Source organism: Megalops cyprinoides, chromosome 25, assembly GCF_013368585.1.
Source record: "Megalops cyprinoides isolate fMegCyp1 chromosome 25, fMegCyp1.pri, whole genome shotgun sequence".
Taxonomy (NCBI): Eukaryota; Metazoa; Chordata; class Actinopteri; order Elopiformes; family Megalopidae; genus Megalops; species Megalops cyprinoides.
Window position 1 is genome coordinate 9,771,446 of NC_050607.1, and position 15,564 is coordinate 9,787,009.

At 40.0% G+C, this 15,564-nt stretch overlaps 1 protein-coding gene across 1 annotated transcript; it reads right to left on the reverse strand.

Moving 5' to 3' along the window:
- Positions 1-223: 223 nt before the first annotated feature.
- LOC118771694 (scavenger receptor cysteine-rich type 1 protein M130-like) lies at positions 224-14,604 on the reverse strand. The gene is made up of 15 exons (XM_036519702.1): positions 14,550-14,604; positions 9,272-9,605; positions 7,908-8,194; positions 7,343-7,657; positions 6,696-7,028; positions 5,485-5,796; positions 4,875-5,195; positions 4,322-4,393; positions 3,941-4,243; positions 2,815-2,958; positions 2,448-2,546; positions 1,589-1,660; positions 1,110-1,187; positions 826-903; positions 224-321 (listed from the first exon to the last, which is right to left on the reverse strand). The coding sequence occupies exons 1-15, from the start codon at positions 14,602-14,604 to the stop codon at positions 224-226; spliced, it is 2,901 nt and encodes a 966-aa protein (XP_036375595.1).
- Between the last annotated feature and the right edge of the window lie 960 nt (positions 14,605-15,564).

Below are 15,564 nucleotides of genomic sequence, written 5' to 3' on the forward strand. Positions count from 1 at the left end.
ATCACAACTCATATTAAAAGTAATATTTAAAAAATTAATACACATTTTTTAAAAATTATACAAATAAGTACAAAAACCAAATTAAATTCATTTCTAAAAAAGGACATACACAATTAATGAAAGCCTTTGGAAGTTGCAATAACAATTTACATTCATCTTCATCTAGCTGCTAAGCATGGAATTCTCTCAGTCTGTGGGTGGGGTTTATCCCCAGATGAAACTGTCACCCAAACTGTGGCTCCTCCCCCACATCATCATAGTCAAGCCCATCAGGGGCTGGGAGTCCCTCCTCAGGGGACAGTGTGGCCAGGACTCTCCCCGCTGCAGGGACAGAGTAAGGGACACAGGCTAGAGACACGCAGGGCAGTTATGCACAGGTACAGGAACAGGGCAAGGAACCATGAAAGAAAAGCAACTCCCTGTTTCACAACCTGTAACAGTGAATTAAGTGTCTGTGATGAATAATTAAGTGTCTGTCAAAAACCACACAGACGGAGCTACAGCTGAGTGACTGTTATAAACCTCCCGCAGGGAGTGACGTGGTGCAGCGAGTAGTGACACCAGACAGACAGTGAAGAAAGCAGCTGTTCCTCAACACACATATTGTGAGATTTGCCGATTAACAGTGACCATGTATGTGTTTTAAACAAGCAGAATTTCTTAACCTCCTCAGTTATTTTTTAGTTCTTAAGTTACATGAAGATCACAAATGTTAACAGAGAGTTCTGAACCCCCACTGCAGACAACATTATAAAGGGTTCATTGAACATTGCAAACATTGTAATGTTTGTTTGTGGTAAAGGTCATCTGTGGAGAGACACTGACCTGCCTCAACGTCTGCACTCTGCCCCACGCTCATAACATCATCATAGTACTCTGTGGTGTCTCCTGTCAGCACACCTCCTTAAACAGAAACACAGCATTGATGCAAGTTTGAAAGGAATTCAGCAGAACTGCTACTGCTGTCCCAACTTACGTAGACCTTTAAATAACTCCCAAATATGAAAAATTTGCTGAACAAGGATTAATGTTTTATTTCCAAAAATGATATTCTTCCAGAATACCCTGGCCATGACATACAATATTCACCACTGGGAAAGTGAGCTCACTTGACAAGTTGCTTGCAGTCTGATCGATTGGAACAACATCATCATAGTTCTCTGGTGTGTCCTCTGTCATCAGCTCTCCTGAACCAGACACAATAAAACAGTATCTTCTGATTAGTGGCACTTTGTCACTACAGACATTGTATGACAAATTGGATCATTGTTTGAAGCATGAGCATAATAAAAAATACAACTGGCAAACTACCTGGACTCTGCTCAGTGGCAATGGCATCATCATAATGCTTGACTCCCTCTTCTCTCCCAGAACCGTCTGAATGAAAGAGATCTAAACTCAAAGCTCATCACAACAGCACTGAGAAACAGTGCAACGTGTCTCTACACTCCACAAAACAGCCCAAAACTACATGGTGAAATGTAACCACACAGCATGTCCTCACATCCTAATGAGTGTGTCATGCAAGGCCCCTCTCTCCATCACTACCTCCCCGATCCACTCAGGGACCCAAACAGCTCATCCATACCTGACATGGCGTCTGCTTCACCATCCCCCACATCTTCATACCCAGAGGGTAAATCCTCAGAAATGACACTTCCTGTGAAGAGCAGAGAAGGGCAGTCCTGTCCCCGGTCAGAGAAAACACAAACTGTCCTTTGCTTGTATGTCTCCCAGTTAAGAAGGACAAAAGATGCAAGGCTACTCTTGCACACAGACACAAAAACACACACACTGACACAGACACAGAGACACACACACACCCAGACACACACTCTCTCTCTTTCAAACTCTCCCCAAAACCTTCCGCCACACACACACAGACGTTAACTGTCACCGCTGATCATGTGCATCCTCTCCCCCCGTGCTGTACAGACATGTTTCTCTCTCCTCCTCCTGCAAGGTTACAGCACTGAAGCTGTGAGAGACTTGTGTGGTTTCTCTACCATGATCACATGACTAGAGGCAGATGCACGGCAGTTATAATACGGCTCTGCACACCCGCCCCATTGATTCTTATCTGCATGTTGGATCAATTCCAACGCACCTGCCTGACTAATTTCTATCTGCGGGACGGATCCTCTGTAAACCCTGATGAGTAAAATGCACCCATACCAGAATGGTGCTGTGCTGCTCTGCAGTATTCAGAGTGAAGAGTACAGCAGCAGTGGCTCTTCCTCCTGTCTGTGTCTGGCAGCACTATCTGCCTGTTCTGAGATCAGTTTGAGTGTGTGAGTGAGTGGCTGTGAGACAGAAAGTGTTCTGCAGCTGGTGTTATTACTGGTTATGTAGGGCCCATATGGTAAAGTGCTGTGTAAGCTGTGTGTCCTAAGATGTTGATTGACAACATGTGAAAGAGGCATTTAAAAGTGAATGAATGGGCTCACCCCTTCGGGGGGTGCTGTAGGCTTCCTCTCTGGTCTCTTTGTACTCGATCTCCTCGTAGACGGCCTCATATATGGGGGCTTGTTTCCCCTGAGACAGTGCTGTGGGAGTGAACACACAGAGACACACACAGATCTCTTAGGTCACAAAGGAACAGAGGAACAACACAGAGGTGTTGTAATGTTGTAGAGTCAGGTCTCCAGCACTGAAGCTCTCACTTCACATGAAAATGACATCACTAAAGGTGATGCATCCTGGTTGCTATGCTTTTTGTTTGTTTTGTCCAAAGGTGTTGATCACTTATTTGTGTCTTAATTGGTTGAATGGCCATGTCATTAATGTGAGGAAATCTGATCCGTCCATCCCTACCTCTCTTCAGCGCTCTGGTCCGGGACACCTGCACAAACAGCAGAGCCAGCAGCAGGAACAGCAGAGCCCCCAGCACCAGGAAGGCCACATTGGAGATGGAAATGCCTGATGGGGGCTGAGTCACTGTAGGACGTTTGGGCTCTCCTGCGGGGGACAGGAGGGCAGGAAGCAACAGACAGCACAGAGAGGTGAGGACTGCAGGGGACCATAGTGTGGAGCTGTGGTGAGGATGAGGATTTAAAGGCTGTACCTGGATCACTGGCAACGGTGGCAGGATCATTCTTACATAGTGATTAATAGAGAAAGCCTTCGATTCTCATAAGCAGTTGATTCTTATAAGCATAATCACAATGAAATAAATGATTTTTTCTTAAATTCATAGTTTTGGAAAATCCTTATGATATTGGACCCTTTGTAGACTACAAATATTTATATGTAATCACTGTTTGACCACAGACTTCACCAGTGTGTCAACTGCTGCCTAAATCAGCAAGAATTTCTATAAACGTCCTTGATCACTGGTGACTTCCTGGTCGGCTTTCATTTTCACCTTCAATCTTCATGATGCTTTTCCTGTCTTCAGACTAAGGGTGTCTTTCCTTTCTCTGTCATTGTGAGTGGCACCATGGTACTGCACATCTAAATTATTTTTCAAAATGTATGATGTGCTACATACTCCAGTTATTGAGGTGGAATACATGATTAACTTTAAGATTCATAGTACAAATACTAAACTGCCATTGCACTCAGCTGAATATTGTATTACATGTTGTGAATCAGCTGAAATGATTCAAATATACACATTGATTCAGTAAGTTGAGTTTTTAAACAGTATTTGATTTTGTCCTAGTGTTATTTATAACTATACATAGTTGAGTCTTATGCCAGTAATTTGCAAGAATTGAGAGTATTAAATTGATCAAACTTACTAAACTAATCAATAAATTTAGTAAGTGATTTTTGTTAAATTAATTTTTTGTGACATATGAACGTGTGATTATTGACAAAGCTGTACTATCTTATTATGAACACCAAAAATTTGCCATTTTGACAAGAGCCATATATCAGTTTCCAATATCAGGTCTGTTTTAAGCGTTCATTGAAAAGAAAATATGTGGCTTCTCACCTGCGCAAGTAACCCCAGCATCTTCCTTGTCTCGGCAGCTCCTCTCTCTCAGCACAGAGTGAGGACAGTCCCAAAGGTAGAGCTCTGTGCCCCTGCATTTGATCTCGTCAAGCCAGAAGGATCCATCTCCTCTGGTGGACGTGCTGTTCTCATCAGGTCTCAGTGCCTCCCCACAGCCCAGCTGTCTGCACACCACCTCAGCCTCCCTCATGTCCCAGAAGTCATTGCAGATGGACCCCCAGGAGCCCCCAATCTGAACTTCCACCCTCCCAGAGCAGTTCCTGGGGCTGGCCAGCCTCAGCTCTGGAACAGATCAGCCAGGTCACTCATTCACTTTGCCTGAGAGACTCTGGGAAATCGCTGGTGTGGTTCTGAACTCACCTTTCTGCTGATGGACCTGGGTCTTATTCGACTGAAGTGTCGTCTCTAAGCTGGGAACTTTCCTCTTAGGGCCTTCAGAAGGAAAAGGCCCATTTACAAAACTGTTATTAAAAAATAACTAACACGTCAGACAGAATTATAGCAAAGATACATCAAGCTGCAAACACTGCAACAACAATAAAAACATTGCAGCCAAGATACTGTGCTTGAGAATGACTTATTAAAGCAACACCTTAAAACATAATATTTACTGTATGTAAATTGAACCAGGCAATGATCTATGAAATGTTAACTTGCACTGCACCATTCTATTATTTAATATTATATTTATAGTGACTCAAAATGAGCTGAGACAGCTACACTGCATTGCGCAAGAACACACTAATGAAGAGGAACTACCAGTAGGACAGCTCCATAAATACAGATTTGTAATAATGATTGCTCAAGAGTATCGATAAAGCACTCAAATGTTCTCTCTTTCCATTGAAAGGTGTGAAATCAGTGCTCAATAAGAGGATTTTGCCCCTGCTGTTGGGACAACTGGTGTCTATACCTGTGCAGGTGATAACAGCCACCTCATTGGGACTGCAATCGTTTTGACCCCAAGGTGAAGACTGGCACTGCCAGAGGGAAGTGTCATGAGGACGGCATTGCACGTTGTCCAACCATCGAGGAGCATCCGGTGGCAAAGAGGTGGTTCCGTCTTGAAAACCTACAGCGTCCCCACAGCCCAGCTGGCGGCAGATCACTCGAGCTGTATCTGGCACCATGTCATTCATACACACACTCCCCCAGGTGCCGTTGTAGAAGACTTCTGCCTGCCCCTCACAACCCTCTGTGTTTTGTGTCATTCCCAGTCTGAGCTGCTTGAATTCTGTCACAATGAAGTGAAGCATATCAAATGCACAACTCCACTCTGACTGAGTTGTCTTGTCCATAAAATAACAACGCTAACATCATTACAAGTTACAATGAAAGCAGGCATCCCGTGGAAAATTTCACATTTTGAACATTTTGCAACACTATATTTAGGTATTTATTATAAGAGAAATCAGTGCTCATTTAATAGGTGAGATAAACCTAATTAACTGAGAGATCATTTAAACTAGCATACACAGTGGGTCCCCAGGACCAGGACTGAGAAACACAGAGGTTTTTTGTACCTGAGCAAATGATCCCTACATCCTTTTGGTGTCCACAGTTGTGTTGTCCCCACTCTGCTGAGTGACACTCCCGCAGGGACGTCTCGTTCCCCACGCAGCCCACCTCATCCAGCCAGATGGCTCCAGTTCCTGGCCCGTAGGGGGAGGGTGAGGGGACACTGAGGGCCGTCCCACACCGGAGCTGCCTGCACACCACCTGAGCATCCTCCAGGTCCCAGGAATCATCACACACCGTACCCCAGGAGCCCCTGTGGAACACCTCCAGCCTTCCAGCACAGTCCCCCCCTCCCCCCACCAGCCTGAGGGACCTGTGGTCTGAGAGAGAGAGAGTGAGAGAAGGAAAGATGGAGTAGAGGGAAAGACTCACATTTACACACAGGAGTGCAAATACAATATTGTTCACAGCAATACAGAAATATAACTGAGGAGTTTCTAATAATTACTCTCAACTATAAAAACCCATGCAGCATAATCAAGGATTCTGTGTAATATTTTGTAAGAATTCATGTTTACTTTTTAACTGTTTGACCTGTGTGACAACCAAAACTAGTTGGTGACAGCTACCTAGCATGGGAGCAGGCTTTCTAACTTAGCGTCATGTGAGAGGGGTTTTCTGATGTTAAAAGTGAGGTGTGAGAAGTGATTGATCTCATAGTTTTGCTGCAACAGCTAGATGTGAATCAGAAATGCATTTTCTACTAATTAGCTTTTCTCAAACTTGCTAATTATTCTCAGTTTAACATATTATGCCTGTTAGACTTACTTTAACAAAGTGTCTATGTGTACTATGAACTCATTTTTTACCATCATGTTTCTGCAGCCACAGCAAAACACATTTAAGCATTGTTATTTTTTTGGAATAAAACAGAACTGTCAATGTTTTACTGATTAGTGCTCAAATTTTCATGTTTTAAAGGTGTTGCTGAGCATGAGTGCAGTGATACTGAGAGAGGCTCATTAGAAGAGTCAGTAGAGCATAATAAAACACTGCATCATCAGAGAGTCAGCCATTCACTAAAACTTATACTACAATAATTAATCTCTAAAGCTTGTATTGTAATAATAACTACAGATTTCATTAGGAGGTCAGCCAGTCACACTTACACAATAATAATCATTATTGTTTGTAAAATATTTGTTTGATGAAATAAGTTGTGTGGCTTTGTTGTTGAAGTGTTTGATGATCATGAAGTTCTCCCTCATCATTAATCTGTACTCACTGGAGCAGACGATGGACACCTGCTGGCTGGAACTACAGGTGAGTGTGTCAGGAGCACCGCAGTTCCCCAGGTGAGACTCCACACCAGAACACCTGTAATCTGTGACACAATCATCCCTGTTCCTCCCCCCAGATGGAGAGGAGCTTTGGACCTGCTCAGCTGAGCCACAGCCCAGCTGTCTGCACACTACTGAGGTCTCATTGAAGCCCCAGGTGTCCAGGAGAACTCTCCTCCAGGTCTGCTGGTAGTACACCTCCACCTGGCCTTCACACCCATTCTCTCCAGACAGCCTCACCTGCCCATCTATAACTGAAGAGTTTGATCCTGCAGAGAGTACAGTCATTCAATGTCCTTTGACAGTGACTTACAATGGATAACAATTTGCATTTGAAAACCTAAAGTAAGGAAAAATGGAATGTTTTTTTGTTCAGCATCTCATACTGCATCTTCTTTACTGTGCTGTTGTCAAATACCTTTACATGGTTTGAACAGTTTCCAAAGAGAAATCAGGAGCCAACAAGAACAACAACAACAAGCCCATGCTCTTGTCAGGCTTCTCCTAGGTTTGACCTTTCTACAGCCAATGGTCATTTGTGGCACATGCACATACATGTCTAAATAAATATGTCAGTTCTCACCGGAGCAGACGACCCCTGCATCTTGTCCATGTGAGCATGCAGCTCGATTCCAGGAAGAGACAGTGCACTGTGAGAGGCGTGTCTCATTCCCCTGGCACTCAAACACATCAGTCCAGATTGGCCCGCTCCCCTCTCCAAACCAAGCTTGTCCCGGGATTGCCACTGCTGTCCCACAGCCCAGCTGCTGACAGAGGACAGTGGCGGCTCTCATATCCCAGCATGCATCACACACCGAGCCCCACTCACTGCTGTACTGCAGCTCCACTCGGCCAGAGCAGGAGTCTGAACCATTCACCAGCCTGGAATTACTGTACCCTGCATACAGAACAAGGAGGGTTAGCAAGCAGCTTAAACATACAAACACATATACAGTCAGTCTACAATGTATACACTGTGACAAAAATGTTATGGATTCAGAGAGGCAAAATTGCAATGTAAGGACATTTTTGCATTTTTTCATAATGGGGTCTCTGCAAATGATTTAAAAGGTATCAAGATTAATTTTGGTAACAATAGTCCCCACCAACTGTATCAAAAAGACATTTGGTAAATAAGAAGCACTTACCAAAACATGTCACTCCCACATCTTGCTTATGAGAGCAGCTCTCATTTTGTATGGATGATCTTGGACAGTTGATGAGTTGGGACTCATTACCTTTACACTGAATCTCCTCTGACCACACCTGACCCTCCCCCTCTCCAAATGCAGCTGCCCTCAGCACCTCAGGTACTCCACACCCCAGCTCCCGACACAAAACCTCTGCGTCGTGCTGGTCGAACACAGCATCACACATCGTGTCACCATTCGAGAACTCTACTCTCCCAGAGCACTGGTGAGGCCCCCCAACCAGCCTGGGACCTAGCCAATAAAACAACATACATACATACACACACACACACACACACACACACATATAAAACATCTTTGTGGAGAAGGATTCAAACTGCAGCAGTATAATGACCCCAAACACACCTCAAAGCTTTATAAGAACTACTTGAAGACTAAAGAAGACCAAGGAGTCCTGACTGTCATGGACTTTCCCACAGTCACCTGACCGCAACCCCATTGAATAATTATGGGGACACCTGAAGACTGAGAAAGCCAAGCATTCTGTGACATCACCAGAAGCTCTTTGGAACATTGTCAAATCATGCTGGGATAACATGGGTCATCAGGTTTTGCACAAACTTGTGGAGTCCATGCCAGCTTGAGTGTTTGCTGTCTTAAAAGCAAAAGGGGGACATACCAAATACTAAGATATTCTGAAATTCATGTACATTTTTCAAAGATTCAACTTTTGACTCAAATTGTTAAGCTGATATTATCATTTGTAATGAACAAATTAGTATTGCATTCGAAACAAATGCAAAATAGAAGTATTTTGACTAGTGGTCTCAGACTTTTGGACCTCACTGTATATATATACACACACACAGTACCAGTCAAGTACCAGTACCATACCTGATTAAGGTAACATGTTCATGAAGAATTCCGCTTAAAAGCTTGACATTTTTTTCTTAGACAAATATAAATCATGAAGTTGATACCCATGTATGCATTTCTTTCCAAATAATTTTTTTTTAAAATATTTTGGGCTACTTTGCATAATCTAAGATATAACGTAGTTTTGAGTTGTTTACAACACTTTTTTGGTCACTGCATAATTATATCTGTGTTATTTCATAGTTTTGATGTCTTTAGCATTGTTCTAAAATGTGGAAAATAGTGAAAAGAAAGAATAAAAAGTGTGAAGAGTGGAGTAATATCAGATAACACTCGGATAAAAAATATAATAATAATCATGATAACCAACATAAGACTTCTCTTCCTTAAGTTAATCCTATTCTTCTTAATATCATCCTACTCATAAAGTCATAAGTCTCATAAAATTCCCTCCAAAGTTCTTAAGCAATAAACATTTAATGAGCTGACCAAACGTACCTGAGCAGATGACCCCAGCATCCTTATCATGGCGAGGGTACATTCTGTCTATACCCCACCTCATTGATATACAGTCCTTCAGCGTGGACTCTGACCCCATGCAGATCACCATAGCCATCCATATTTTCCCAGATCCCTCTCCAAAGTGAGCTTCACCTGGTGCTTCCACAGCAGCCCCACAGCCCAACTCTCTGCACACCACTGTAGCAGCATTTATATTCCACTGCTCACCAAGCACTGTCCCCCACTGTCCATCATGAAGAACCTCCACCCTCCCGGCACAGGGACTGCCACCATTCACCAGCCTCACATCACCACCGTCTGCAGATACAGGGGAGAAAGAGGCCATTTAATGTACCAGTTGTCATTTATACTTATTACATTTATAACCACATGCTTCTACAAAACATCATTCAGTAAAATGGCATACAAATGTGATTACAATTTGGAGGTACAGTAAGACTACATAGATAATTTAGAAGGAAAAAAGATGATAAAACGCTGAGAAAACAATGCGGTTAATTTTCATGCTAGCAGAGCCACAGTAAGAGGTCCTTTGTGTTCTCCACGTATATAACATAGTGATATTTCCAAAGATGATTTTGGGATTACAGAACCTCCACTTTGTACCACTTTCCACTTCAAACAGCGCTGCTGTTTGTCTAAAACAAGTGTGATGTATGAGCTGATGATTTGATTGGAACCTTTAGAAGAAAATTAGAAATGGTAAAAGGCCAAATAAATGGAAGGAAAATATAACCAACTCTAAAATAGATTTAACAGGGCTTCTGTTATCCGGTAATTACCAATTTTTGTCTGGTAAAATTCATAAAGAACCGATAAATTAAAAACTTGCCCGTCAAAATTTCCGATAATAATGCTCATACAAAACGTAGCTATAACGAAGGCTGTCCCTAAACGGGACATTCGTGCTTTGACAGCGAAACAGGCACAGTCTATTAACAGCCTACAGTGCAAATGCTTATTTATGAGTTCAGTGAGCTGTACACCGACTGGGCTACACTGGCTGAAATTGCCTGTGTTCTGCCCGTGTCAAGCGTGCCAGCAGAGAGGGGCTTCTCTCTGCAAAATCGAATTAAGACGGCGCTGCAAAGTCGTCTGGAGGAGAGAGTGACGCGGATTTCAAGTAGTGATATATATTTCACTCTGGAGCATTAATCCCATCATATCAAAGCTCAGTTTTCATTTGATAAAATTACTTCCTTAGATTTTTACCAGAACATACTGTATTTTGACATGAATCTGTTTTTTCATTGTGTGTAATATAAAAATCAATATTCATTGCACTTTGTCCCAAAGAAAATGAAATTGGACCAATACTTGATTAAAATTATAAAAGCTCTGCAGAAGAGAACCAAACAGTTTGGCATGTTTTTAACATATTTTCTGCTTTACCTCTGTACAAAGAAAAGGGTATTTGATTAACTGTATTGTCCGGAATAAATCCTTCTTGATGATCCATAATTAACTGTGCACATTCAAAGTTTGAGATGGGATTTTGCATAAAGAAAAAATTCATCCTGTCCCGTTTATTAGACTAGGAGTGAACTGGCAGCATTTGTAGTGACAGCAATGGTAGGAGTAGTTGGTATTAGTTATTTTCTCAGAGTAAAGATGACATAAACCTCACTGTTAACTACATAAAACGTCCAGTTCCAGTGTATGGTGTGAATTAAATGGTCATCTTTGATTGGACAGGGCTATGATGGCCATGCCTCTGAGGACATCAGGCATTCTGCAGTACCATCACTTTTGAAAATCGCACTGGTGTCCAAAGATGGACCTGATTAGAAGGCAAGCCGAACAATATTTCTCAAGAAATTAAAAAAACACATTATCCTAAGTATTATTTCTATTATGAGTAATTAGTCATATAAGTGATAACAATAATAATAGTAATAATACCAAAAATAATAATGTAACTGCAACAATTGATGGGAAAATGTTTTACTTTTTTCAGCATTTGCAGAAAGCAATGTATTTTCAATCTGCCAATATATTGCCTGGCCAATGGCAATTTTGTACACTTCTGGCATTACAGTGCGGTGTAAAGTAACCAATGTGACCAGAAGATTTTCACTGAATACAACGAGATAGAACTGTTTTGACAAAGAATTTTCAATCTATATTTTTGATTTTGTGGAATTTTTGGTGGCATATTGGAATCCAACTTCTTTCTCTGGTGAGAACATTTTTTTTTCTCGATGTAAAAGATTTCTAGTGTGTGAAATAGAAGGTACTGGAAAATTCATAGTAGCAAACATCTCCCTTTGGGATTTCTCAGATAGATACTGTCAAATTAAGAAATACAGTTGAGGTGAAAAAGAGAGAAATAGAAAGAAGTTTGCTTAATGCAGGGTCTATTCACTGGAGTTGACCCTGATCATTAGTTTTGATTAATGAAGTCTGCAAATATAGGGCCAGTTACTTTTATAGAATAGATATCGTGGATGAGCTACCTCTGCTTTCTATATGGGTCAATATAGATCTTTAAAGTATACAATACTACATATCTTCAACAGATTGATGTCCAGGCAAACATTAGATCATGATCTTGCTAAATAATGACTAGCCGTATTACCCAGTTTTATTTATGTACATAGAAATTAAATGTTGCACTTATTTCATGGAAGTCAAAAATTACATTTTGCCAGTTTTACATTCAAAAAGACACAATATTTTCATTTTACACACTTTTGTGTATTATTGATTCATGTGCCCCATTGAAAAGAAAATTCCTCACACTTACATTCTGATAATAAACCCACTTTTTTATTTTTGCGTATGTGCCGAGGAGTAATGAACAGACTAAATTTTTGTTCATGTTGTTTTCATAAATCATTGATTGTTTTGTCATTTTACCAGTTCCAACTTTCTGCTGTGTTTCCCTGTCTGATCATCAAAACTACAGCTGCAGAGGGGACTCACAGGTATTTACAGTACTACCATGCACCATGTTTAACCAGGATAATACTGCCATGCATGAGACTCACAGCTGTAAAAAAAATGTTGCAAACCTGTATTGAATCTATGTTACATCTAAGTTACATTTGGAAGGCAATGAGTATTGTAGAATTGACATATATTAGATTTACTTTTATTTCATTTTGCCATTGCAGTACAGAATGCCAGTGTATAGCAGTTTTTTGTAAACCACAGTCTGAAAACATTGAAATAGAATGTTAATTGATTGCCTGTCAATTGGCCTGCAATATTTTGCTATCAAGTACATATAAATACATGTTTTCTTAAACATACATATCAAAAAAATTATAATCCTAGTTCACCTCTTTTTAATTCCCTCTCTGGTGTTAAAGTCTGCAGGAAAGCAAATCACTGTGCTGACATTGGACACAGAGCTATGATTAAACCCCACAGAGCTGCTGAAATCTGTGCTGTAAGGTTGTTCTGATTTTTCTGATGTATGGAATAACCCACAACCCAATAAATGTTTTTTCCCGGAAATCCTAAAAAAATGTGTAAATGAAGATATATAGGGAATACAGACAAAGTTCAAGTTACTACTGATATTAATTTGATGTTTTCATATGTGCAGCATGTATATGTAGCTATGTATCCCTTTGTCTGCCTACATGTAAGGAATATGATGTGCTTTACTGTTGTAATAAGATGAAGCAAAACAATGCTTCACTTTTTTTATAGATAATTTAAGACATAAATGGCAATACTGATAGATGACTAGCAAATCTTGTGGAAATGAAAATAATGAAAATGTAAATATAAATTTATTTGCAAGGCAATAAATGTAAAATTTGTTTTCTGAAATGTTGAAAATATGTCAATGAAGATGCGTAGGGAATGCAAACAAATTGAAACTCTAATTTTTAATGTATTGATATCAAAGTGATGTTTCCTTGAATATGTATTTATTTGTATTGTATGTTTAGCTGTGTATTCATGTGCTTTTGTGTATATGTAAGGAACGATGAAGCAGTGTGATGAGGATATGATTCACATTTTCATATATAAGTGGATATGTGTGTATTTGCATTCCATGCTGTATTTACATGCTGTTTCAGTTTTTTAAAAAATCATTTTAGGTGTTGAGACTTTGTGGCTTAAAATTTGGAAATAAGTGCCCGTATGAATAAATGTTTCCAATTGGAACTAACTAATCTTGCAGAAATGTGAAAGAATGTATGTAGCATTTGTGTGTCTTTATTCTTATGGAAAATATTTTTGCTATAATTGGAATATTTATTACAAACTGTGCTCTTTTATGAAAGTAATTGCTTGGGGATAATTACCCACATCACCCCATCATACTTTACTTCATAATTATTCAATTCCCAACTAAAGAGGATTTTTTTTTCTGATTAAGAAAAGTGTAATGTATTATTCAATTTATATTGTATCATCCTTTAATAAAAAATGTTTTTTTAATATTATTTTGCAATCTGGATTCCATGGAACATAGCAAAGTAATATATATAATTATGAAGTAATATGAAACATGAAACAAATACGAAGCATGAATTATGTAACTTTAAAACATATAATAACTAATGATATTCTATAATAATAATAATAATAATAATAATATTGTTTCTTTTTTACATTACTAGCATATTTGGCTCATATGTAACATAATCAGAATGCTTTAAGTTGCTACTTACACTCAGTATTGTAAATTCTAAAACAAAGGCTGACTTCTGAGATGTGTGCTAATAAAAATATATATTTTGAAAAAAGCAACGCTGATTTTATTATTCAACTGTAATTAATGCAAAAACAGCGAACTCAGCTTTTCATGAGGTACATATTCATGTAAATTTCAAAAGGATTATTGTTAAAGGAGCAAGTTACTAAAGCAACACTGCAGTATATTTTATAAACAGCAAAAAGAAAAAAAAATCATTCATTTCCAACTGATGAAACTTCTTTCTGTTACTTTTACTGGGCTCATACACCCAAATCGAAAAATGTATATACTTCAGCAGTCGCAGCAAAGTCTTTATGCATTGATAGACTTAATTGCTAAATGTACAGCAAACACTAAACTTAACAAAGTAAAAAGAAAGCACTAAACAAACTGAATTTAAAAATATTAAAATCAGAATATTTACATTAAGTTTCAATAGCATTTAAGACTGCACAGCTCTCTCTCTGCATTGCATCTATTCCATCCAGGAGCTGCCAGCATTCCAGCTCCACCTGACCCTCTGATCCCTGCATGCATGTGGATCTTGGAGAGAATGAAGACCATGGTACCCTGGTACTTACCAGCAGTGGTGAGCAGGAGGGAGGAGAGAGAGAGGAAAAACAGACAGCTGTCCATCTTCACCAGCACAGACAAACCCAAAGCTCAGAGCTCAGAGACCCAAACATTCACCTCTGAGTCCTCAGGGTGACTGAGCCCCTGTGCATCATGCCAGCCCCACAGAGAGAACACTCTCACCCCGCCCCACCAATCACACTCACTGCTGCCTTATAGGACTGACTACAGCAAAGCTTCAAACGCATACTATGGCAAATCAGAGGACTCTCTCTCCATTTTCTCCATATATTTCTATCCTGCATCACTTCTGTCTGTCTGTGCTCCTCCTTCTTGCCCAAAGCCCCACACAGCTGCAGAAAGTGTGTGTAACAGACACTGTGGTGAGAAACACAGGAGATGGAAAGATTTACTTTTGCAGAAGAAAATCATTTTGACACATTGATAACTTGTATACACTAGATACTACTATCGACCTGCATGGTTTTTTTCTTTTTTGGGGGGGGGGGGGGGGGGTTAGTAATTAATTTATTTAAATGCAAGTGGTAATTATCTGTTTTATGCTTTCATGAATCCTGTGCACTGACATGCTTTTGGATTATACTCATAAATATTAAGATATTAAATGTAACAGCTGATAATGATTTACTTTTTTATTATTATTAATCCCCTCCAATAATATAATGCTTTTGGAAGAAAATCATTTTTTGTGGTCCATGCTGCTTGAAAGATAAGACACTCATTTGACACTGTCATATGACCAAGGGTAGGGCTCAGAAGAGTGCTCTGATCATCCTACCACTGGGGTCACACTTCAGCTCATGAGTGGTGCTGCAGCCACTTTCAGGCTCACATGTTGACTTTTAAAACTCCACCAGTGTCCATATCTACCTACTGTAAAGGCATAGAATAGCTCCCTCTTGTGTCAGGAAGACAGTACATATAGGAAAGTCTGAGAGGAATAACATGACAGGCTCCTTTACCATTTCAACACTATCACATTTCTTTGCGATGTTCATTCAC